This window comes from Pipra filicauda, unplaced genomic scaffold (assembly GCF_003945595.2).
Source record: "Pipra filicauda isolate LSUMZ 115617 unplaced genomic scaffold, ASM394559v2 scaffold470_size491443_pilon, whole genome shotgun sequence".
In the NCBI taxonomy this organism is placed as follows: Eukaryota; Metazoa; Chordata; class Aves; order Passeriformes; family Pipridae; genus Pipra; species Pipra filicauda.
Window position 1 is genome coordinate 461,847 of NW_024104610.1, and position 23,590 is coordinate 485,436.

General features: G+C 44.0%; 1 protein-coding gene across 4 annotated transcripts in view; it reads left to right on the top strand.

Annotated features, from left to right (window-relative positions):
• Window positions 1–23,590, top strand: part of TEAD1 (TEA domain transcription factor 1) — a 154,986-nt gene that overhangs the window by 125,402 nt on the left and 5,994 nt on the right. For all 4 annotated transcript variants that reach the window (XM_027714863.2, XM_027714851.2, XM_027714846.2 and 1 more), the window contains 2 exons: window positions 947–1,071; window positions 12,762–12,935. In XM_027714863.2, the coding sequence (XP_027570664.1) occupies window positions 947–1,071; window positions 12,762–12,935 (299 nt within the window). The remainder of the gene's footprint in view (window positions 1–946; window positions 1,072–12,761; window positions 12,936–23,590) is intronic.

Below are 23,590 nucleotides of genomic sequence, written 5' to 3' on the forward strand. Positions count from 1 at the left end.
GGGATATGGGCACATGCTACCTGTGGCCTCTCCCTGGTTCTCAACCTAGTTCAGGATTATCTTTGTTCTCTTACCTTTGGTCCCTCTCCTCTGCCTTCCTTGTGCTCGTGTCTCTCCCAAGATGAGTTTTGCCTTTGAGCTGCTGCCTTTCCCTCTTCCTTTGCTGTTTTCTTTCCTTCTCATCTAATTTTCTACAATGAGGACCAAAAGATAGCATTTATTCCTTCTCTTGAGGTGAATTAGAGATGCTGGTTAACATCCCTTCTCTATCTAGATCATGCCATTCTCTCTTTATTATCAATTTTAAAATCTTCTTTTTCTTTTTAGGGTATGATTCAGCTCTCTACAGTAATTATTTATTATTAGCTGTAATATAATGCTGCCTAAAAGCTCCAAAAGAAGTCAAGACCCAATGTGCAAATACGTACTAAGAGACAGTCCCTGCCTTGGAAAGCTTGTACTTCAAATAGGAGAGGGGAATTGAGAGTGGCAGAAGAAATAGGCAAAAAGGGAGGTGATTTACTTGTAACATGTGGCACATTAGGAGCCAGAAATGGAGGCCAGTCCTCTTGACTCACAAGGCAGTAATATCTCCTGTGAGTCTTGATGCCAGTTTCCAAGGAAGGGTCGGTCAGCTGTAAGTCTAGGTGAAGTCTCTATAAATCTCTATAATCTAGTATATAATTTAAACAAAAATTCTATGGTAAGTTACAGCCCAAAGGAAACAAAGTAGTAGATCTTTTCATTATTAGCTTGCTGGATTGGAACCTCTATTTCTACATGTTGTTCTGAGATTTTCCAGTTTTAGCTCATTTTGATTTAATTATTTGCTAAAATTAATATAAATATCCAAGGGCTACACGCATAATTCCCAATTATATTTAACTGAGAAAATATAAACTGAGAAATTGTCAACTTCTTCATGAAAATGGTTCCTTTATTTCAGGATTTGAGCCTACATCAGCTCCAGCTCCCTCAGTCCCTGCGTGGCAGGGCCGATCAATTGGTACGACCAAGCTCAGGCTGGTGGAGTTTTCGGCTTTCCTTGAACAGCAGAGGGATCCTGAATCAGTAAGTGTTGCCCTCGTGTCCGCTGATCTCCAGCTGTGCTCCTTTGCTCCCCACCCTGTGAGGATGCTTTCCAGGGTTAAGTCTGACGGAATACACCCGGTGTTTCTGCATTTGCTGCTGCTCAGTGTAATATTCCTTTCACTGCAGGACTGTATTTTCCTTTCTTGCCCTCTTTTTCCCTGCTTGCAGCAGTGAGAGGCCTCTGTGAAAGCAGGCAGGGTTCGCTGTGGCGCTTGTCTCACTGCTGACCTAGTTTAGCAGGTGTACCAAATTGCATGGTGTTCTTGGCAAGAATTCAGTACTCGAACTCTAAGTTAAAGCCTAATCTGTTTCCCAACAGAAAGAAAACTAAGGATTTGCATAGAAAGTGTGCATATTAGATTTTTTTTTTTAATTTTTTTGAGGAAGTTTTTAATTTTATTTCGATTTTTACCTGCAAGAGTAGTTTTATGAAGTTGGCTGTAATGTTGCATTTGCTCCAGTAGGGCTTGAACCTTAATATTAATCATCATATATTTACCAAGAACATTTGTTAGTAACCTAGCACTGTGTCTACTGCATCACAAATAAATCAAAAGAACTTCTTTCAGGTCGAACCTGAGAATTTTTGCTGAGATAACTTCAGAAAAGCAAATACTGTCATGAACGTGTGATACAGACAGGCCATGCTTGTTCAAATTCCTGGTAAAATACAGTAGCTTAGAGCAAAGAGAAGCTGTCATTTTCTCTTTATAATTCAGCACTGGAAACCATAGCATTTATGGGCTCTGGCCAGGGGTGTTATCTAGGGTGTGTTTACCCTGCATAATGGGGATTGGAGACATAGCCCAGAAACCTTACAACAGAGGAATGCTCCTGGCAGAGAAATATCCCAGTGAAAATACACTGTATCTCAGCTATTCATACACTAAATGCAGTGTTGGTTTGCTAAATGTCACATTTTGCCCAGTTGAATTAACTTTGAGGTGGAGGAAATGTTTGGCAGCAGGTACGGTTATCTCATCACTTACCTGACTGTTAGGTACTGCATGGTTTCCCTGGAATCCCCTTGCCTTCCCCTGGCCCTGACTCCCAGGGTCTCATGGCAATCCTGGCTCTGGTGGGCTAAAGCTCCATCTTAGTCTCCTCCAGACTAATCCAGAACACCTTCTCCATCCCAAGCCCCGAGTTCATCCAGACAGAAGTTTATATTTCTGACGCAGAAACACAACATCCAGGTTTTCTCATCAGTCATCCTTATCAATATGCAGCTTTCGGAGTCCTTGGCTCGCTGACCCCGTGTAACATGTCCTGCTGATTTATGGGCTCTGCCATATCCAGCCTGCTGCACTCCAGGATGTATGTGTGTGCCTCGGGAAAACAGGATGTGACCGTGTAATGCTCAGCGTTACTGTGCTCTGTGTGAATGAAGTGGCATTTCAGTGCAGTTTGAGTTACTGTTTTGCCAGCGTACCACCTAATTATCCCTTTTCCATAGGTTTTATAACACAAAACTGTATGCAAAACCTGTGGGCTTATATGATCTAGAGCCTCCTGTGTATCTTCGGGGCTTTACGTAAAGAGAGTAAACAGGAGTGCAGCAACTGAGCAGCTTCTATGTCTTTCTCCCTATGAAAACTCCCCGTCAGACCAAGCACACTCACAGATCACATGTGACCCGTCACATCACTGGTGTCTGCGGCGTGGAACCAGCTGAGTGACGTGAACGTATTTGCAACATGACTGACAGACCAAAAGGGAGAAGGTGCTGCGTGTCCCACTCTGCCGGGGTGGGAAGGCCTGGAGCTGGCTGGGCTCACACACGGTGTGTGGGCCGGCAGCCCAGGGACATGAGGGGGCTCCCATTTCTCGGGCAGGTGCAGGCTCTGAGGAATGTGACGCATCCACTGGCATTGCAGGGAAAGAGTGGAGGCCTGAAGAGAAACACAGTTACCCAGGATGGCCCCACAAATACCATAAAGCCTTTTTTTTTTTTGGAGTAAACTAATATTATTTGGAATTCCTGAGGGTGCAGAGGCCCACTGGAGCTTGTCCCAGCTTGCAAGAACACTGCTGAGAAACCCACCTTTTAAATGCAGAGCGTTTATGCGCGAGGTTTACAAGACAAGCAAGAGCATCAAACTACCCGGACTAGTTTTTAAAAAGACAGTTACTCGTGTGCTGTAACACTGCAAAAATTGGACACAAAGAAAAGTCAATTCCCAGTTTAGATCATTCTTAACACGCATGCTGCAAGTGCAGTGGGGCAGCACTATGTGAGAGCTGTGTGGGGACAACTTGGACCGTGCAGGTGGGTGCCGTGGGGAGCCAAGGGATGAGCCCCCATGGGCACTGTGTCACCATCACTGCCTGGGAAAGGGGAGTCGGGAGAAGGGGAAGTGTCGTTTGGATCAAATTAAGTAAATCTGATTCTTTGGCACTTAAACAAAGGCCTGGAAGAAAACCCCAAGGCAGTGTGACCAGTTCCCAGGGCAAAGGCAGTAGGATATTTGCTGGAGGGCACTGGACAGAGGTACTGGTGCACGACTGTTTGCAGGGACAGCTCTGTGCCTTCTGCCTGCCTTACCCATGTCCAAGGCACAGACTTTTCCAACAAGCATTAAAAGTGTTCCTTGGAGGTGAGAGCAAACCCCCAGCCTCATTTAGTGCCCTTGCAGTGTCTGCAATTTTGCACATCTTTGTGTTGGTGAGACATTTTATTGCAGATGTTTTATTACTTTTTAAATAACAAAATCAAGGCAGGTGAGATGTATTTGCACAATGTGCATATGAAGTCGTGTAGGCATGTGCTGTGGTTGCAGCATCTCCTTTGTGCCTTTGCTGACCTCAGAAATTAATATATGTATGTGCTGCTACACAAGAGCCATGTAAGAGTTCTCTTGTATCTTCTGAAAAAAAAAAACCCAGTCCTATGTTCATTACACTGCTGACTTTTTAAAGAAAATAACATAAAGTATTATTTTGATCAAATGTGCTTCCAACATTTTATCAAAAAAAGGTGATCCTACGTCCTTCTCTCCTCCGACCCAAAGTCGTAGTAGTGGGGGTAAATAGAGCAATTCCACCTTAAAATGTAACCCGAAAGTTTATTGAAAAAAGCTTATTTGACATGGCACCTGGGGCCAGGACTCGATGATCCTGGGAGGCCCCTTGCAGTCTGTATTCCTGTACAGCAATTAGAAATTTAGGTTTGTCTGCCCGTGGTGACTCCCAGAGACTGCAGTGGGGCTGTGCACAGGCACAAAGGTCTACCCACAGGGAATTCATTGTAGGAGTGGAGCCTTAAACATATCTGGGGTTCTTCCAATGGCAATTGGTGATTAAAAGTACAAAAGCCCCTCAATGTCAGGCAGTTATTTTGGTTTAGAGTGGGCATTCTGTTGAGTCCAAAATCTGCTCCATAGAGTCCTGTCGCTTGTGGGGGGCTGTTGACTTTTTTCCCTTATCTAGCCACAAAATTGTTCCATTTATAAAAGAAAAAAATTATAGAAAGGAAACAATAAGCAACCCTCACTGTAACTCTGCATGGCAGAAGACAGTCTGGCAGACATAAGATGGCAGAGTTGCGAAATACTGGAATAGTGACTCTGCAGTTAAGGATGGGTAAAATTGCCCCTCCTTTTACATGAAAATCGATTCAGTTTACAAATGTCAACTTGTATTTTCCTTTTGTGGCATTTTGTGCTGGAGTACGATTCCTAAGTGGTGCATAGAAGTTACCCTTGTAGGTCCAATCATCAGCATTTCAGTCACCTTTAGTTGTTGCCTGCCCTATATAACTATATTCTCAACAGATGAAGCAGTTTATGTGCCCATCTGTTGCTTCCAAGACAGGTTTTTCTTAATGGGGGCTTTCCATTTTTGCCGTAGTGGTTCTGTGGTTCTGCCTAAACCAAGTAATTTGTTCTCTAACAAATATAAACTGAGCATACTAACTGATTAGAAAGGATCTAAGCAATTGACTGGTACACAAGTAGATATAAAATTCAAAGACTATAGCACTGAAATGAGAGTAATTAGAATTACTTTATATATACATATATATATATATTCAAGCTTGATTTTCAATCAGAGAAAAAAGCCCTACCACCAGCCAACAAAAAAAAAAGCCCTTTCTTCTCTTCCTTTTCGAGGTTTCTCACTCTTGCTGTCACATTAATTTCGATTGTGAGCACTTCAGAAAGCTTTATATTTAAAGTATCCATATAGGACTATAAAGAACATGTCTGATGGGCATTTTTATTATTAGTCTGCCTATCCAAACTGTCAGGTCGTGTTAGGTCCAAATTTCAAAATGTATTTTAAAAAGTGGTGAAGAAATAAAATATTCTTTATGTTTTAATTCAGGTTTTATTGTTGTTGTAAAAGGACTTTGTGAGCCCAGGGAGAATTGTGCCTGAGAACCAGAAAGGGAAAGCAATTGCTCAAGGGGCCATAAAAACAGCCTGCCATCATTAGCCAAATGCAGTAAAATTCGCCAAAGTTAATCAAACCACCTAAGTGATGAAAAATAAATGAGATCTTTTCAAAAGAAGCCCTCCATCCTTGAACAATATCCATTGTTACCAGCATTGTTTATCCTTTCTCTACTCCCTGTAAACAGTTTAAAAAGCAGTTCAGCATTTCAGTCATAAGGAAGTCCTTGGTTTAGCATCTTTGTGATGTGAGAGGACAAGAAATCAAACCCACATTAAGATGAATGTCTTGGAGAGACAGACTCGGGATTTGAGGTCATTTCAATCTGAAATCAGACGTAGTTTTACTGAGCTCAAGGGTCATTTATTTTGCAGTGCTGAAGAGCTACATGCTGGCCCTGGGACGTGAATGTCATACTCTGTAAAATGTTCATTTTCAAGTGTCTATGGTTACAAGTGCCAAGAAATCACTTTAAAGGGGTCCAGCAGACTTCCCATCCAACAGCTTTCCCCAGGATCCCATGGAGACGTGATGGGAGTCCTGGGCCAGCTTCCCTAGCCCAGTTGTAGGGCCAGGACATGGACTTTTCAGGGAGGGGCCTGGGGTCAGAATGCAGTTAAGTGGGGAGGGAGACTGAGCACCATTTATTTTTTGGCCCACGGGTGGAAAGACTGCAGGGTCCTGGCTGTGCTCTCACTGCTGCCTTCCTGCACACTCTCTCCCTTTTCTCAAAACCCACCACTGCTGCTGGAAATGTCCCAGCAAAAATAAAAGTGCAGCTTTTGCATAGCTGAGGAGGAGCAGTGGCAGCAATGGGGGCTCCCTCAGTGAGTCCCCATGCTGCCACTGCCCAGCCCTGTGGGATCCCAGCTCGGTGCCCAAAGTATCCAGAGTGGTGTTACACGGGGCACTGGGACTGCCCAGAGAGCCATGACATCAGGGAGGAGGGACAGAGCGAGTTGTGGGGCAGCTGGAGCAGAGCCCACACACACAGCTCCTGTGATGAACCTAGGAGAGCCATAAAATCGGGGGGGTCATCACAGTGGGGAGGTGTCTGCCTCCCACGGCCCAGCACGGTGTGGTGCTATTCCTGTTGGGAGGAGGAGCAGGAGCTGCTGGGTTGGGCTGGCACTGGCAGTGTGGTGGGCTGTGGCTCCTCATGCCCTGCTGAGCCCCAAGGGTTTTGCTTCTGGCTGTACCTCTGCCCCACGTCTTTCCAGCTCGTCCCACTGCAGCTCCCCCACCCCTACACCCGCCCCAAAACCCGCTCAGCCCGGCTGCAAAGTCAGGCTCTCAGGAGTTGGGAAATGTCTCCATGTGCCTTCTCCAAAGCAGTAGATAATGACGTGCTCATGTGTTTATTTGTTCCTGCTGCATTCAGTGTAGATGTAAATGGCCCTATTTTGATAAGCAACTATTCAGTAGTTTGTTTTCTGCCGTTGTTGAAATGCGTGGCCCCGTGCCCTGCTGGCTGTGCACTGTCTAACCTCCCCTCCAAACGGAATTAGTAATTCCCGCCATTTGCATTTCACAGATGTGCTGGTGCAGCCTTTCTAGATGAAGGAGCATTATCACTCACAATTGACAAACCAAGAAGTTCAGGTGCAAAAGAATGAATGGGACACTGATTTTGAGGGTCCCCTTTGATTTGTCACGAGCCTGATTTTGCAGAATACTTAGCGTTATTGAGAGCTTCCTATAGTCAGGCATAATTTTCCCATCTGAGCACTCAGCACTTCTGGAACTGGGACCACAGGGTCCCAAACCAGACAGGCCAGAACTGAAGGATGCATCTTCACTGTTGCAGGAAAGCTGATGAAAACATTGTGTGAGCACCTTGCCCAGCCAGCAAGTCCCAGTTTCATGCCAGGACTCCTGTGGCAGTAGCTGGGAAATGCTGGGCAACATTAAGGTGTCAGGGCTGGGAACTCCCCTCCCCGGTCACCTGCCTCTCCATTTCTGCAGCCACAAAGTAGCCAAAGATCTCCCTTTAATTCACATTTCTGACTCAATCTCTGTTCAGATCTAAGCAGGAGTCTGAATGTGTGGAAGACTAGGTTGACCATGCAGTTGTATTGTGGCGTACTAGCTCAGAAAGTTCAATTAACATTTCACATGAAAGTGTTAAAAACCTTAACAACGGGAGTTGGTACAGACTCCAGTTATAGCATTAAAATGTCATGTTTATAACTCCCAATCTGCTTCACTGGAGGATAACAGCAACAGGAATTAAATATTCAGTTACTAGTGTTTTGGTAGAAATAAGAAAACTTGTTGGCAGACCAAGTGATTTTCTTACATCAGCAGGAAATTAAAGAGTGTCAGATTTACGAGATACAGCAAGGCAGCTGAGCTGAGGCTGGGCAGGGTGCAGGTTAGAGCTGCATGCAGACTGCTGATATGCCAGGGATTGGTTTTCAGATTGGTTTTCAGCCACGTGGCTCCTTTTCCCCCCAGAAGCACAGTTGCTGCACAGTCAGAGTACATTTTTAAAAGATGTACTCCAATCCGTGGAAGTACAGAGAGAATCACTGCACAGTGCCAGGCAGTGCTGTTTGCTCTCATTTCAGCAAGAGCTCAGGCTGTTCCACCTGCCTTCCGGTGACCTGTCCCTCTGGGCTTCAGCACTCATCCTTGTGACCTCCAATAGGGAATGTATCCGGTCCAAAGAGAACCGAGAGGCTGTCCCTCTGTGTCGGGGGGAGAGAAGACCTGCAGCAGAGCCTTCTTAATGTACTACTTCTCTGGGTAGTGGAGTTTCTTTGGGCACAGAAGACTACGATCCATTCAAGTTGCCAGCCTCTCCCAGTGGTATTTTCTCACAGGGATTTGTTGCTCCAAGTAATGATCCAGATGGCCTTGTTGTGCTAGCAATTTGCAGGAACCCCACAAAGCAGCCCAGCTGACAGGGTGGTATTATGAAGCTGTGCAGTGCAGACAAGGTGGTGGGGTGCTGCAGCCTCCTTGTCCTGCTCCTTCATCCCATGGGTGCACAAGGTCCAACATCCCACCAGCTCAGTCCCGTTGCCAGGAAAGGGGAGTTTGCAGGGGAGCTCACACCCATGTGGGGGTGACTCCCGGGTGTGAGAAGTGAGATTTGGGAGGGTTAAATCATGGCTGTGGTTCTGGGTGCAGCACCCTTGCAGTCAGATGCTGTGTCCACGAGCAAGGTCATCCCCTCAGAAACAGCTGGTCTCTCTCGGGCCACCTCTCTGCATCCACATCACCCAGCCTCAGCAGGGAGCCATCACCCCCTGTGTGCTGACCCATGTGGTTGTGCAGCCCCATTGGACAGGAGCAGCAGCTCTCCTGCCCCAGGAACATGTGAGGGTTGACTTCACTGCCGTCTGCATCTTGGCCACTGCCGTTTAATAAGACTTGTCAAGCCTTGGTGTTAGTTCCACAGGTGTGGGGAAGCACAAGGACGCAGCAGAGAGATCTATAACAATTTGCAAGCCTGCTTTTCATGGACCAAAAAGGCTGTTGCTTTAGACCGTAACTGCAAGATTGGTGAGGAGCTGTTACGAATATATATGCTGGCTGATAAAACAGATGTAGGTGGTTTGTCTTTGTTCTGCACCAGCTTAAATTCTTGCATCCCCTGCCATTGGCAATTTGTCTTGGTTCTTTTAAATTCCTAAGTGGATTATAATTTTTCTCGTGGTATTATTTGACAACAGTCATATTTCATGGCTTTACTACATTCTTTGGATAGTTGGAATTTTTTTAAGGAAAGGAGCTCAGTAAGAGGCAGCCATCTCCAGGGCATGTCGTGTAATGCAGACATGGAAGAGAGAGCTGAAAATGTTCTTTGTGTTTTTGTGTAGTTTTTCTCCTCAGAAAATACAGGATTTGACCTGTCATGGTCTACAGCATCTAAAGCACCTTACTGCCCTGATGCCAGATGCAAATCCTTTAAATGCAGTAGCATGAGTAAATTCTTCAGTCTATTTTACTTCAATGACTCTGGAATACTCAGTCTAAAAACACGGTGAATTCTCAATATAATGAGCATGGCGTTAAGCTTTTCAGACATTAATGGGCTCAAAAATACAGGCATAAAACTTAGCTTATTTGCTTTTATCTGTGCATCAATTCCTGTCAGGGGGCATGTTTGTATAAAAACGATAGGGATCATTTCAGTATCGATTTACCGTGCTCCAAATATCACATTATTGTTTGTTAGTTTGTAGGAATATGCCATGTCTAATTAGGTTAGTAATGATTGTACTTAGCATAGGAATTGCAGCAACATAAGGAGACAGTAATCACACATTGCAATACCAAAATAAACATTTCTGTCCTAAGAATGTTGTCAGGTGATGTCATACCATCTGTCCCACTGTACCCCCTCAAAAATTTTGCTGCAGCAGCATCTGGTACTTTGGCGAGCTCTGCAGACAACTGTGGTAGCTTTGCAGCTGCCCTTAACTTTCCTTTTGTATTTAAAGAGTATTAAGACTTCATGCTCCATGTCCCTATAAATATGTTTTCCTTTACTGAAGTTTGGATACTGAGCAATTTGTAGGTTTTCCTGGTTTGCAGAATAAGTTACAGTGTATGAATTGCCTTGGGAACTTGCAGTTGCCAAACTGTAAAATGCAGCTCCCCCCTTCCCCCTTCGCTCCATAGCCACTTTTGGGCCCGGGAGAGAGACACCCTTTTGGGGAGGAGGACGCTTTCCTGGTTGCAGGAGAATCTGAGCCCTCAATTCCATAAAAATGTGGTTATTTCTACAACGTGGAACAACTCCAGCAGGAAAGACTGAGAGGAAACAACCCCAAAATAAATAATGACCCGGCCTCTAATGGTGGGGGTGGTTTTTCAAGCCCTTACTCTGAATGAGAGAGACCAGAGAGATGCTTGGGGGCATCTCACATCCCCAGGGAGAGCACAACTGCTGGGCATGCCTAGGCAGGCTGTGGGGGTGCTGGGAAGGGAAAGGCTTCAGTTTAATTTTTCTGAGTAGGCTGAAGTGCTTGTCTCTGCTGGGGAATTCTCATCATTCTCCTTGAAAAATGGAGATGTTTGCCTGAATGCAGATAGACTTCCATCGATAGCCTTGTTCAGGGACCCAGCCCATGCCCCATCCTACCGCACTTCACCCCTGGTAGCTCAGGAAAGCAAGAGGAGCAGACTCCCTTTCTAGTGGTTCTGGCAGTTCCAAGGTACATGGGGTGCTGATACATTTTACTGAGATCTAAGTTTTTCAGTAGTGAGCAAGACAATTAAGAAGTGCTCAATATGACTTTTTAAGTTCTATACTCGCAGCATTGCAAACTGAATATGTGTCAAAACCCCAAAACTTGGAACCATGATGCTTTCCTCATATTACTTTGCATTTCTTTGGCTTTTTTTGTTTTCTCATGTTAAAATCTCTCCTTAGTCCACTTTTACCACTGCTGGCTGAAGTGACCTGCTAGAACTGACCAGGAGCACTGTTGTGGTAGGCACTTGTGGTTGCCAACTAGTACAATGAGCTCCTGTGTCCTGTTTAGTTTGCAAGCAAAACCAGTGCTGGGGGAGGATGTGCTGGCACACTCTCCCCTATGAACATACATCCAGCTCCCAGACACCTGCTATTTCTCTGCCATGCCTGTTCTCTTCAAGGGAGAAACAGCTTCTTCGGGTCAGCTCTGCCCCTTTGGGGCTCCACATGCACTGACTAAAAGCTGGGCACATTTTCCACTTGTGCACAGAGGGAGCTGGGATAGCATTCTCTGAAAGAGGATGTAAGGGAAATCCATGGAATCAGTGATCTCAGATTTCAGCTTGCTTGTGCAAACACCTTAATAGGATGTTACACTTTCCTTTTTCCTTCCACAAAATTAAAAAAGAAATACAACCCTGTAAAAAAACATGGACTGTATCTCATTTTTGGCATACACAGATGAGTGTTCTCTGGTTCTAAATTCAGATTTTACTGTACTAGATGATTTTTTAATAGATTTCAATTTCATTTCCTAAGTGCAGAAATCTAGCCAGTCCATTTCCTTTTCCCCAGAGTTTTGGACATCTGCTAGAGAAGACTCTGCTCACACTGAAGGAAGGCTCTGAGTGGTTGTCCAATTCATTTAGATTTGTCATTTCAATTTGTTCATTCGGCAGGTACACTGTAAACAAAATGGCTTAAATGAGGTTTGCTTTGGGGTTTTAAATATTTTATTTGTGCTTAGCTTTTGGGAATTGCCCCTTATGTACAGCATCTGTTCAATGTGACAGGGTTTCTTGGTGTTTCTTGACTGCATATCAGCTTTCCTTTAACTGAGTTAGCGAAATGTTTTGTAATCTGCATAGTTAAAACCCTCAGTTCAATCCTGTCACTCTTGAGCTCCTTCACTCTGCACACTTGAGCAAGGGAGGTGCTGATTGACTGGTGGAGGGTCTTCGGGGTTCATCCTTCCACTTTCATTTTGGTTGGAGAAATGGCAGCTCTTAAAGGACCATACTGGACTCCTTAGGAGGCTGCTGTTGACTTCACTGGGCCAAGGATTTCCCTCAGGCAAGAAAGGCATTGCCAAGGTGATTCCTGTGATTGTAATGAGGTGCGATGGGATGAAGTTTAGAAATGGGAAATTGAAGTTGAATGTATTTTGGCAGAGATGGTCATCTCTGGAGCAAGCTCCCGAGGGAAGGGGTAAAAGTTTGGCTCTTTAATATTACATAGGTTGAAATACTGGAGGATATACAATGAGGACCATGTCCATAAGAACAGCAACACAGAGTAACTGGCCTTCTTGTTGCTGTCATTCGGGAGTGAAAAGAAAATCCCTTTCATCTCTTTTAGTTGGGTGGCATTAGCATATGCTATAGATAGAGGTTTGGGGGTTTTTAATAGATAAACAGGAGGTGTGTACGTGTGGACTCCGTGGCACAAGCAGAAATTCAGGCTCTGAGGTCACAGGACATTAAAAGCCACTGTTTAAAGAGGCAGAAATAGGCTTTCCTCATGAGCATGTTCATCTTGTTATGCTCGGCGAAGCGCTCTTTATCACCGTGCTGCCCCTGGGTCTTTCAGTGTAAATTACCCCCCTGAAGACGGCCGTGCTTTGGGGTTTGCAGCAGGGACACAGGTTTTTTTGATGCTGACCCTTGTTCACAAGGGTCTGTGACACAATCACTGAAGTTGTTCACGGAAATCATACTGCAGAAAATCACAGTCCCGGGAGTAATGTGTGAGTCATTTAATCCGTCAAAGAGCACACACAGACCTCTGCCATAACAAACCTCTGTTCTTTTCCTGCAGCACTGATTTTCCTGTTTCTTTCTTGCAGTACAATAAACACCTCTTCGTACACATTGGACACGCTAACCATTCTTACAGTGACCCGTTGCTCGAGTCGGTGGACATTCGTCAGATTTATGACAAATTTCCTGAAAAGAAGGGCGGTCTAAAGGAACTGTTTGGGAAGGGGCCTCAGAACGCTTTCTTCCTCGTAAAATTCTGGGTGAGTAAGACACGACGTGGAGGACCCCTCTTGTCGATGAGGCCTGTGTTTGGTGTTTAGTTTTGTGGAAGATTTCCCCGCTGTCATGCACGAGGGCAAAGCTGTTCACCCTTCAGGTGGGACGCTGGCCCAGAGCCACTCTTGTTGACAGCTCCCCGCAAGCGTGTGCAGCAAAGGCAGATGTGCCTCCACTCTGCTTGACACAGCTGCTGGGCAGGAGCCAACAGGTACCAAGAGCCCCCGTTTGGAAATGGGGAACTGCCATCTAGTGGTCCAAGGAAAAGCAGGGAAGGCGTAGGAACGGGGCCTGCTTTTTTAGCATTTCAGATGTTCAACTCCGAACGCAAGTAGTGCAAGTATCAGTCCTACCACCAGCCCACGCTTAAGCAAAGAGGACCAAGCAGGATTTGAACTGAGCCTGGAAGGATGCCAGGGGTTTTCTTAAACCTCTTATTTGTTTGTTTGCTACAGCTCGTCTGCTTTCCCCTTGCCTTTTTGTTAGTCAGCCATGGGACTCTGCTCCAAAGCTTATTCTGTTCATGTCAGCTGTGAGAAAGAGTGAAAAAATAATACAAATGGAGGGCTGACATGTTGAATATTGATCTAGTTGTGATGAACTTCATTGATACATCAGATTTTTCTTTGTGTATTTACAAAACTCATGTTAGCGATACAGTCATAGAGTCATAAAATCATTTAGTTGGAAGAGGCCTCTAAGATCATTGAGTCCAATCAGTAGCCTAACATGGCCAAGTCCACCACTAAACTACTAAAAGTTTCACCCAAAAGGATCAGCAAATCTGTAGACTGAACCTTATGCTTATGCTGAAGCTTTTTCTACTCTAATTTGTTGGGGTATCTTTTTGTGATATAGTCCTTTTCATAGCAACAATTATCATCTAAACATTTTAAATTTGTCTTTTAAAGCCTCAGTCAAAGGGACGTATTCAGGGTTTAATTGCAAGGTGGACAGGTTGAGGCTGAAAACAGAAAAGGTTGATCTGGAACCACTGCTTATGATCAGATTTCCTGGTGTTTATCCATGTGACTTGAAATACTCTGCACCTTGTAAATACCCCAGACTTCACATCTTTCCAAGAGTTTCTGTGGGACAAGATTTAGAACTGGAAACTGGACTGAGGGAGACTCTTTTCTCAAATCTGGGTGTAGAATGGCTAAACCAATGAGTAGGGGCTGTGCTGGACTGCAGAAGAAACCCGCAGAGGAATTCATGGGACTTAAAACTGGGCATGGGAGCTGTAGACCAAGTATTTGAGGGCTGGCTGAGCAAAGAGGCCAGGACAAGGAGACAGCAGAGAAGTGGGAGCTGAAACGCATCAGGCGTCAGTGACCTGGAACAGGCAGATGAGAATGTAGGGTCAAAAAGTGGGAGGCAGTGGGAAGAGAGAGCATTGGGATAACAATCCTGCAGGGAAACATAGGGATGAAGTCACACAGCAGAAACAGGTATGTAAGAGGTGGGAACAGGACAAGCATAAAGGCAGAAGAAATCTGGCCACAGAGGAATAGAGCTTGGAGTGAAGGGTCTGTGACCAGTAAATATATTTCCTTGCAAAACTTTGGCTTGAACTAAGAGCCATCATCTCACCCATCCACCTTGCATGATAAATACTTGTGAAACCTGCTGGTAAAAACTGAATGTCACCTCACTTGCCTGTTCTCATTTCCCACAGAGAATGATAAGCCTCAGACTTTATACTAGATGTGGATGCAGCAGAGATTTGTGATATGGTAATTGATGTATTCTACTTTTTCTCCATCTGGAAACTGATTTTCAGGCATGCTGAATGCTCAAAGATTAGTATCTAAAGCCAGTAGAGATCTTCTTTGGATCATTAAGGTCTGTGTTGTACTCCTGACTTTGACAATTCAAATGCCAGCCTTCTCTGCTTCATCTCCTACAAGCAGTGCACACCTTTAACACTCCTGTCTCGGTTTCTCCTCTGTAATGTGGGGGTGATACCACCCATTCACCTCAGGTGGTCACTAACAAATCAGACTCATGGCTGTTTATGAGGAATCGAGAGAATGCCATGCAAAAAAGACCTTTAAAAATTCATAATTCTGTGTTCAGCACAGGTTTTGAGTGGTATTCAGGAAACAGGGGCTGGGCTACAGTGAATAACAAAGACAAAGAAATGTTGCATAGATGCTCAGAGGGCATCTATGTGCAGTTGTGTAGCTAAAGACTATGACATGATACAGTTCAGCAGTCAGGATGTACAGGCAACTTCAATCCAACATTTCCTAACCTCACTGTGCCTTCCAACATAATGGTCTTTTAATACAATTTTGTGTTGTATTAACTTAAAGATTAAAAAACATACAGTGCTAACATCCTTCTGAGTTATACGTTAAAAATGTGGTGAGAATGCCTTCCTGAGCCATGACCTTACAATAGGCTGGTGGATTTTCTCTCTCATCAAGTGAGTGAGGCAGAGAGAGTTGCCTGGGGTAGTGTTTGAGTGTAGCAAGAGTCATGATGAATACTCTTCCAGGAATAAACTTCACAGGAGTGCCCCCCAAGTCCTACACATATCTAGAAATATGTGTAGGAAAAACAGAGGATGGCTGTGTAATTAGTCATGAGAGTTAGGTCCTAAAGTGTCAGCTCACTGTCCTTTATTTCTTTCACCCCAATAGGACTTTTCTTCAGCAAAAAGGATACTGTGCCCATTTATATGGGGAGTATTGAAAAACTGTTCTAAACAGTTATATATCAGCAGGGTAAAGCTGGCACAGATTTCTGACAATGTTTTTGACCCCGTTAGTAACTTCAAGTTTATTCATATGAAAATAGACTAATTTTTGGTTGAATGAAGCATCCTCTTCTGAATAAGTATCAACTCTGAAAGTTCATCTTCTCCCAGTTTCTGTTCATGATACGTGGTTATTTCTTAGCCCCAATACTCTCCTCACCATTTATTTTACCATTTCCCCCTCCCCATCCTTTCTGTTGTTTTCCTCCTTCACTATCATTTAGCCATCAGTAGTTTACTCAGCAGTGTAAGTTTGTGCATCCTGGCACCAGTGACAGTGACAGTCCAGGTTTTGGTGGAATCTAATTGTAACATGGGTGAAAAAGGAACGTGTGTTTTGGTTGGGCAAAATAGTACAGGTGTGAAAGCTCTCTGAGGAGAATCAATGCAAGGAAAACAGGGTCTGAGTGAAAGAAGTTGAGGCAAACCAGAGAAGGGAAACAGGAGAGTGTTGTGGCATGAGAAGCTTGAAAGTGAAGGTGAGAGTTCGATGCCAGAAGGGATGGTGACCGTGCAAATGGATTTAAGAGAAGCTGGTATGTCTCTGGAGGCAGCACAAAGGGTATTTTGCTCAGACATTAAACCTAGTGGGGAATGGAAAGATGGGAAACAGGAAGACTGCAGATGAGTACATGCACTGAAGATGACTAAAGCAGATAGCAGATGAGCTCTGGTATCTGGAAAGAGCTACTACCCTTGCTCTTTCCCATTTAGTTCTGCTTGAGGCTTCTCAGCAGCATGGTTTTCCCTGTTTTCTTGGTTTCGGTAATAATGTTTGATTACAAAAAAAAAGTGGGAGGGAAAGGTCTGAGGTCTTGCAAGAAGACATTTGGCACTTTTGTAGTTGACTTTGCAAGGCAGCACCAGAATGGATTACAAAGCAAAGTGTCCTTTGCTTTGCAGAGCTTTATTGGTTCATACAGATTGTATCTCACGTGAAATACAACCTGGTGTTGGGAATGGGTGAGCTTCTGGCCTCAGTCTTGTGACCCACACCTGTGGTCCTCTTCCTACCTAACAGTGCAGGAGGTCCTTATACACCACCTCAAACACCCAACCTTACAGCCCTGCAATGCAATTCCCTGGTCCTTGTCTTGCACCTTGAATGCAGTGACTCCGTTCCTCTGTCCTACCCCAGGTAGTCACTGGGAACTACAGAGCTTGGGAAAATCACTGCAGAGACAGACAATTACAGTAATAGATAGTGGGAGCTTTATGTGGTATATTGTGCACTCAGCATAATAAGGAACAACATCCTAATGATATGGCACAGGAAGTTTATGTGACAGTGATATGAAACTGGAGATTACAGGGCTATAAAATTAAAACGAAAATAAATATTCCTGAATTAATGTAAAAGTTATGTCCTAGAACACTGATGATGCAGAATTCAGAGAAGGCTGGTGAATATCCACAGATGAAACCTTTCCCTGGCTGCAGGCTGAGTGCACGGTGCTGCTTCTCTCACCATAGTCACTACCAAAATAAGCCCAATCTATGTAAAACAACCAGGTATGACCCATGCAGTTACCTTAGAGTAACATCAACAAACCTCTTGGTTAGTTCGTACTTAAACTGTTTTTGTGATGGGAATAGCCCCAAAGTTTTCTGGTCTTTGAAGTTCTGATTAGCCTGTCTAAAAGCTAAGTAAACACACTGTGCCTCTGTTGGTTTCTTTTATTGGTTAAAGTTCTACTCATGTTGATATCTAATGCTGGCCCCACTGATTACTCACTACTAATCTTAAATTCTCTAATGCTAAACAATACACTTAGGCCTCCTAAAGGAGTTCAAACGAAATGCTCAATTGCTTCTCCAGCTTTACCCCAAAATGTCTGTCTAAGACACTGTTGCTGGCCTTGCCTTTTTGGCCCATTGTGCTGATGCCCAGTGCTCTGCCCCTCAGAAATCCACCCTCCTGCTGATGGGCTGTTTATCCCACTCACACCACCTCCCTTTTGAATCCAGTGCCTCTCAGCCACATCTCCAACAGACATCTTCATTTTGACTCTGCTGTTATGCTCACATCCATCTCCATGATTCCAGCAGGCTCTGTACCTCCCTGCAGCTTTGCTGGCTCTGTAACTTGCCCTGTCTAGTGCTAGTTCATCAGACATCTGAAAGGAGAAAGGGTGTTTTCTCATGGATGACATAAGAAAAAAACAACTGATATAAATTAATGTTGGGCTGTCAGGCTTTCTATGGATCTGATTCCACTGACTTAATTTTAAATGTTTGCAGTAGCTTGAACTGTTCTTCTGACTGAGGAAAGCTTAGTCAGAGCTCACCACAACTCTGAAATAAAGACTCAAACTCATCTGAAGATGCGTGGATGATATTAATTGATGTTTAAAATGAATGCCTCTATTTGCAGGAATCTGCAATGCAAACTAGGAGTTTTAGAAAGTAATGCATATTATAATTAGGGCAAGCTTTTAAAGATGCTTTGAAGTCCTAAACATTTTTGAAATTCAAATGTGGGATGGAAATAAAGGAATCTACACAATAAAGGGACATTAAATTATGTCTCCCAAAATTTCACTGTTTTATAGATGTAAATATATGCCATAATTAGTGGTAAGTAACATGAGGAGGATAGTTAAGTTTATTCCTATTCTTATTCAAAACAGCTGTGGCATGAAAAATAATGCTCCTTCTCTTTGTGATACACTGGAACAAACAATTTACCCATGTAATCAGTGTTCAGAATGGCTTGTGCCTGTGGTCTCCTCCCACCCCCTCCTGAATTTATCCCCATGTGCCTCCAACCGCCTTAAAAGGTGCAGAGATTCTTTGTGCCCTTCGTTCACACACGCAAAATTGTGGCTACTGCCTTTCCCCCCCCCCCCCCTTTCTATTTTTACATGTAATTTATATTGCATAATCCAGAATCTTGGATTTCCCTCCGCACACAGACACACACACACACACTCTCACCAGCTTGACTGGCAAATGATCTGCAGCTCTCAAATGGGCCCCGTGATGTGAATGGGTCTATGGCCAGCATGCAAATGCATGCAAAACAAATTAGATATGGGAGAAAGCAGACATCCATTTTCTTTTCCCCGTCGCAAAGCCTCTCTGCCACAGGGAGCTCACGTGGTGCTCGAGGAGGACCCCCTCACAAACTGATGCGAGGGCATTAAGCGCCGGGGGCCGGATAATGAGTGGAAGGGGCCGAGCAGCTGGGAAGCCGGAGCAGCTTGGCCTGTCCATCACGAGCCCAACCATGTGGCAGACCTGGCCGCAATTCCTGAGCTGCAGGGTAAAGCGCACGGAGGAGCGTGCCAACGGCCCAGATGCTCCCGCTGGAAAAAATTGCTTCACAATTTGGAATCCCTGCTCTTTGATCGCTCTTCGGAGAGGAGGAGGGGGAAGGCACGGCGCGGTCATATGAGTAACACACCTCCCCGCAGTCAGCAGTTGTTCAAACCTATACGTTGTTAATAAGTGACCTTAACGTGCTTAATGTTAACAACCGAGTGCCAGTGTAAATTGTCCTGGCCCTCCCCAAATCCCACTGTTTCCAGTAGGTGCTGTTTTCCTTCTACTCAGCAGGAAGGATTTAGACTCTCCTCAGCGGTTTTTGCTGGAGTTGCTCTTTTGTTAGCCAAAGCTGTTATTATTACACAAGTGCTCTACCCTCTGCCCCTGCCCGTAGCACAGAGCCTGAGATCCCTTGGGAGAGGAATGGGAAGATATTTTGATTTATTATTTGAACTCTTTATTTTGGTTGCAGCCAGCTCTGTTTAGGTGCTCGCTCCAGCACACTGGCAGAGGCTTCTCCACGCAGCACGCTGAACGCTTGGTGCTCTTAATATGTAATATTTCCAGTGCTACCCATTGACAAGCTGTGCTTTATTAATGAATTAATCATGCTGTTACACAAACACTGCAGAGAGGATGCCAGAAAGCTGAGTGCCTCTCCCACCTCCAAATGCATTCAGCTAATATAAAACTCAGTGCTCAGAAATAAATCAAAATTAGAGTTTTACTCTTGGAAGCAAATTCCATTTGTGTTTTTAAGTTGTTGGGGTTTTTTCCCCTAAATTGTATTGATCTCATATTTTAAAACTCAATGAGTAAATGGACTCCTGTTCATCACACGTGCTCATAATGTTTGAAATGCCATAATGTTTGAAATCATGCCAGTATAATTGAAGGCACCATTCAAAATGTTATTTATCCGTATATGCTGCAGCAGTGCTCACCAGCCCCAATTTCCAGAGCCAGAGAACAGTTGCATGAGAAACTGTACAGAAGGAAAAGCCGGTTTACAGCCCAGGAAGACTTGCAACCTGAATCTGACATGCAAGAGAACAGCTAGAGGCAGGGCACTGAGGAAATAATGAGGCAGAGCTGGTAGCAGCATGAGAGGCTGCAAGCACAGCACTCCAGATGCTTGACTGTTTTTCACAGGGATCATTGAAGAAGGAAAGTATGAGGAGAAGGCTAATAAGATACATTCCTGTGTTTCAATTTTATTGGTATTATATTTATCTAGACTTGCCTGTTCTGTAATACAGGCTGTGAGCCTCACTAAGTAGTGCCTGCCTTTGGACAATAAGCTTACTTGAACTAGAGCATCCCTTTCAGTTAGATATTTAGTTGGTTAAAAAAGACCCCAAGTAGTGGTGATTCCCCCACATCTGAAATTATGCCAGCGTTCCATTGCCATGAAGGTTACCAGCCCCTGCCTTGTTTCTCATTTTGCTCTTGCGTAGCTTTAGCTTTCTGCCTTTTAATGTCCTTTTCTGCGAGATTTAATCTATCAGAAGACTCTTCCCCATGTAGCAACTTGCAGGCTATGACAAAGTTGTGGAAAAACTTCCCTTGGAAAAAGTAAGTAGATGGAGTTTCATTAGTCATTCACTACAAAGGATGTTTTCCAGACCTGAAATCATTCTTGTAATGCTTTTCTGAACACTTTCCAATTTTCCAACATCCTTTCTAAAATGTAGACACAATCCCTGGAATCAATACTGTAGTAAAGAGCTAAAGCTGAAGACCAGGGTATTCATGTATAACACATCACCTTTTTCCCACTCAAAGCTGCACCTACAACTCTCACAGCCACAGCAGTGCCTTTTTTTTGGGGGGGGGGGGGGATGTGTGTCTCATAATCTCTTTCATCAGTTCAAGAAATATAATTCAGCTTTCAGATGGATGTGTTTAGATGAACTCCTTACTATTTAAGCCATAACAGTATAATTAAGTCCTTCACCATAATTTTTTAACCAAAGGTTTGTATTTTACCAGCAGTGACAGTCTGTCTTTCCTTCCTTTCTCGTGGTATTCAGCATGGAACAAAGTTTTCAACACTGGTCCAGAGTATTGCCTTGATGTGACAATCCCTTCTTCACAGTGATACACATTCCTGCCCAGTGCTCATGTGCTCAGCCTCTAGTGAGAAAGTTTGAACTCAAACTGAGGGTAAAGATTTGCTTTAGTATGTAAGAATAGACAAAATTGTTTCAGTACTAAAGAAGGCTTTGGTGAAGCCTTCATTTAAGAGTATATGCTTGCCAACTCCTATGATTTTTTTATATTGGTGGTAGACTATTTTGAAGAGTCTTAAAGCTTCAGCTCTCAGCAATCTGTAATTAGTTGATGATGAAAACTATTGCTAACAAAATTCTGTCCTTCCTTGAAAACACTTTTATTGTGTGTTAGACTCAAAAAAAAAAAAAAATTGAAGAGCAAATAAGTAGATAAAGATAATACACATCTATATTACCATCATGGGACTTTTGCAACAGCATTGTGATTGCATAAGAGTAAATCATGACAATTGAGAGATAGTTTCAAGTGTTCTTCATTCAAACATCAGGGCCCCAGCCTGCATGTTTTGTGTACACAGGCCTCCTGGTGATTTCAGCTGAGCTGGAAGAGCTGTGGGAGTAAACAACAGGGTGCCAGATGGCCACATATGTTACATTTCCAGGTTAAATATCGGCACGTAAATACAACAATTAGATATTTTTTTCAGTGGGCTTCAAAATCAGAAGGCAGCAGATAAAATGTTATTCTTTTTTTTATTCTATAAACGGTTGTTATTGCAGCTTGAAGTGTAAGGTCTATGTGGTTGACTCTTTTGACAACATGAAATTATGAGGAGTGGTTTAGTTATGATTTCTTAAATATTTTGCTCATATCTGAAAGGAAAAAAATTTTTTGCTAGTAAAACTGTAATTTACTAGCTAGTAAAGCTGTGGTAGCATCAGGAATAGCCCCATTTTAAGAGATTACTCCTATTATTATTATTATTATTAACTACAACAGTGCAGTTGTTTCAGCAGAAATCCCTATTCTTCAGAAATTCCAGTGGAGCAGCTGTGGCATGGCTGGTGGATGCTACAGTTTGTCGTGTTTAGATGTTTGTCATGTTTCAATTGCAAGCCAGCTGTGATGGCAAATTGTTTATTTACTGTCAGCTCGGAACAATTTCTTACAGCTCGCTGTGAAAACAGCGCTTTAGACGCACATTAAACATTAACTGCTGACCTCACGCAAAGCAGGTGCAAGAAACAAGGTGTAGCAGTGATAGGATTTCTTTCTGTTATGCAAAATACGTGACTATAGGGCTGTTTGTGTTACTGTGTGTAAACCTCAGGAGACTGCTCCACTGATTAATTTACAAAGCCAGCCCCAAGTAATCTTAGACCCGTGTCTTCTGTGTACCACAAACTACCTCAGTATGTGCCATTATCAGCACGTTGCCTCAGAACGAGGTACCACAAATAAGGGCTGCAGACACTGAGTAGAATTAATGAGCCATTGCCGGGTTAAAAATTAAATAGCAGTTACAAATGACCTGAACTATACTGAATGCTCCGCTCTAGAATCATAGAATGGTTTGGGTCAGAAGAAACCTTAGAGATCGTGTAGTTCCAACCCCCCTGCCCTGGGCAAGGACACCTCCTACTAGACCAGGTTGCTCAAAGCCTCGTCCAACCTGGCCTTGAACACTTCCAGGGATGGGGCATACATAAACATACCTGTAAACTGGTTTTTTAAAAAGTTTTGAGGTAGACACGAAGGTACCTGTCAAGTATTTTGTGTTCCATTTCTATATTAGCAATAAAACCAAGCAGAGCAAGACACTTGCAAGTGAAACAGTCGCAAAAGTGTATTTCCCTGGTAAAATGCTCATCTTGGAGTAACTTAAAAATTCGGGCAATTCTTAGCTGTCACACTGCAGTAGCTGATCAGCTATTTCCACATAAAAAGAAAACCCTTCCCGCTCTCTCCTTGGGCACCAAAGATGTCAGCAGAGCTAATGCCTGAATCAACAAATCCAGCTGTGCATATCCCTGGACTCTGCCTGTATCCATATTAGCGCGCTTTTAAGTAGAGGACTTTTGAAAATGGATTGATGATGTCAAAGAGCACAGTGGCAGAACAGCTCCAGCGCTGCTGCAGGCCCAGGGAGGCCGGATTCAGCAGGTGACCCGTGTGGTTGCTTTGTAGCCAAATTAATCCCGCTGTGCGCAGGACTTGGATTTGGGCGTAAATAATTAAAGGTAGCGCTGTTCCTCACTTGATCCTGCAAGTCTCGGTCCCTGTTGCTAGATATCAAAGGCAGCTGGGTAGTTACTGAGGCTGCAGAGAAATGCTGGAGGAGAGCAAACACTCCCAGCAGTATTTATGGTGGGCAGGCACGGCTCTGCGCACACGGTTCACGTGCGGCCGGCGGGTTGCGTCACACGGCTCCCTGAAGTCAAGTATTTTGCTGAATCAACGCCATATGGCCTGACAGTCTTATCAGAGATCGATCCTGTGTTGTGCAGCTGTCTCCCTTTGCCAGGAGGGTTTCGTTGCTTTAAGAAAGGAAAAGGAGAAAGTGAGCTATGGCCTCTCTGGAGTGGGGTGGCT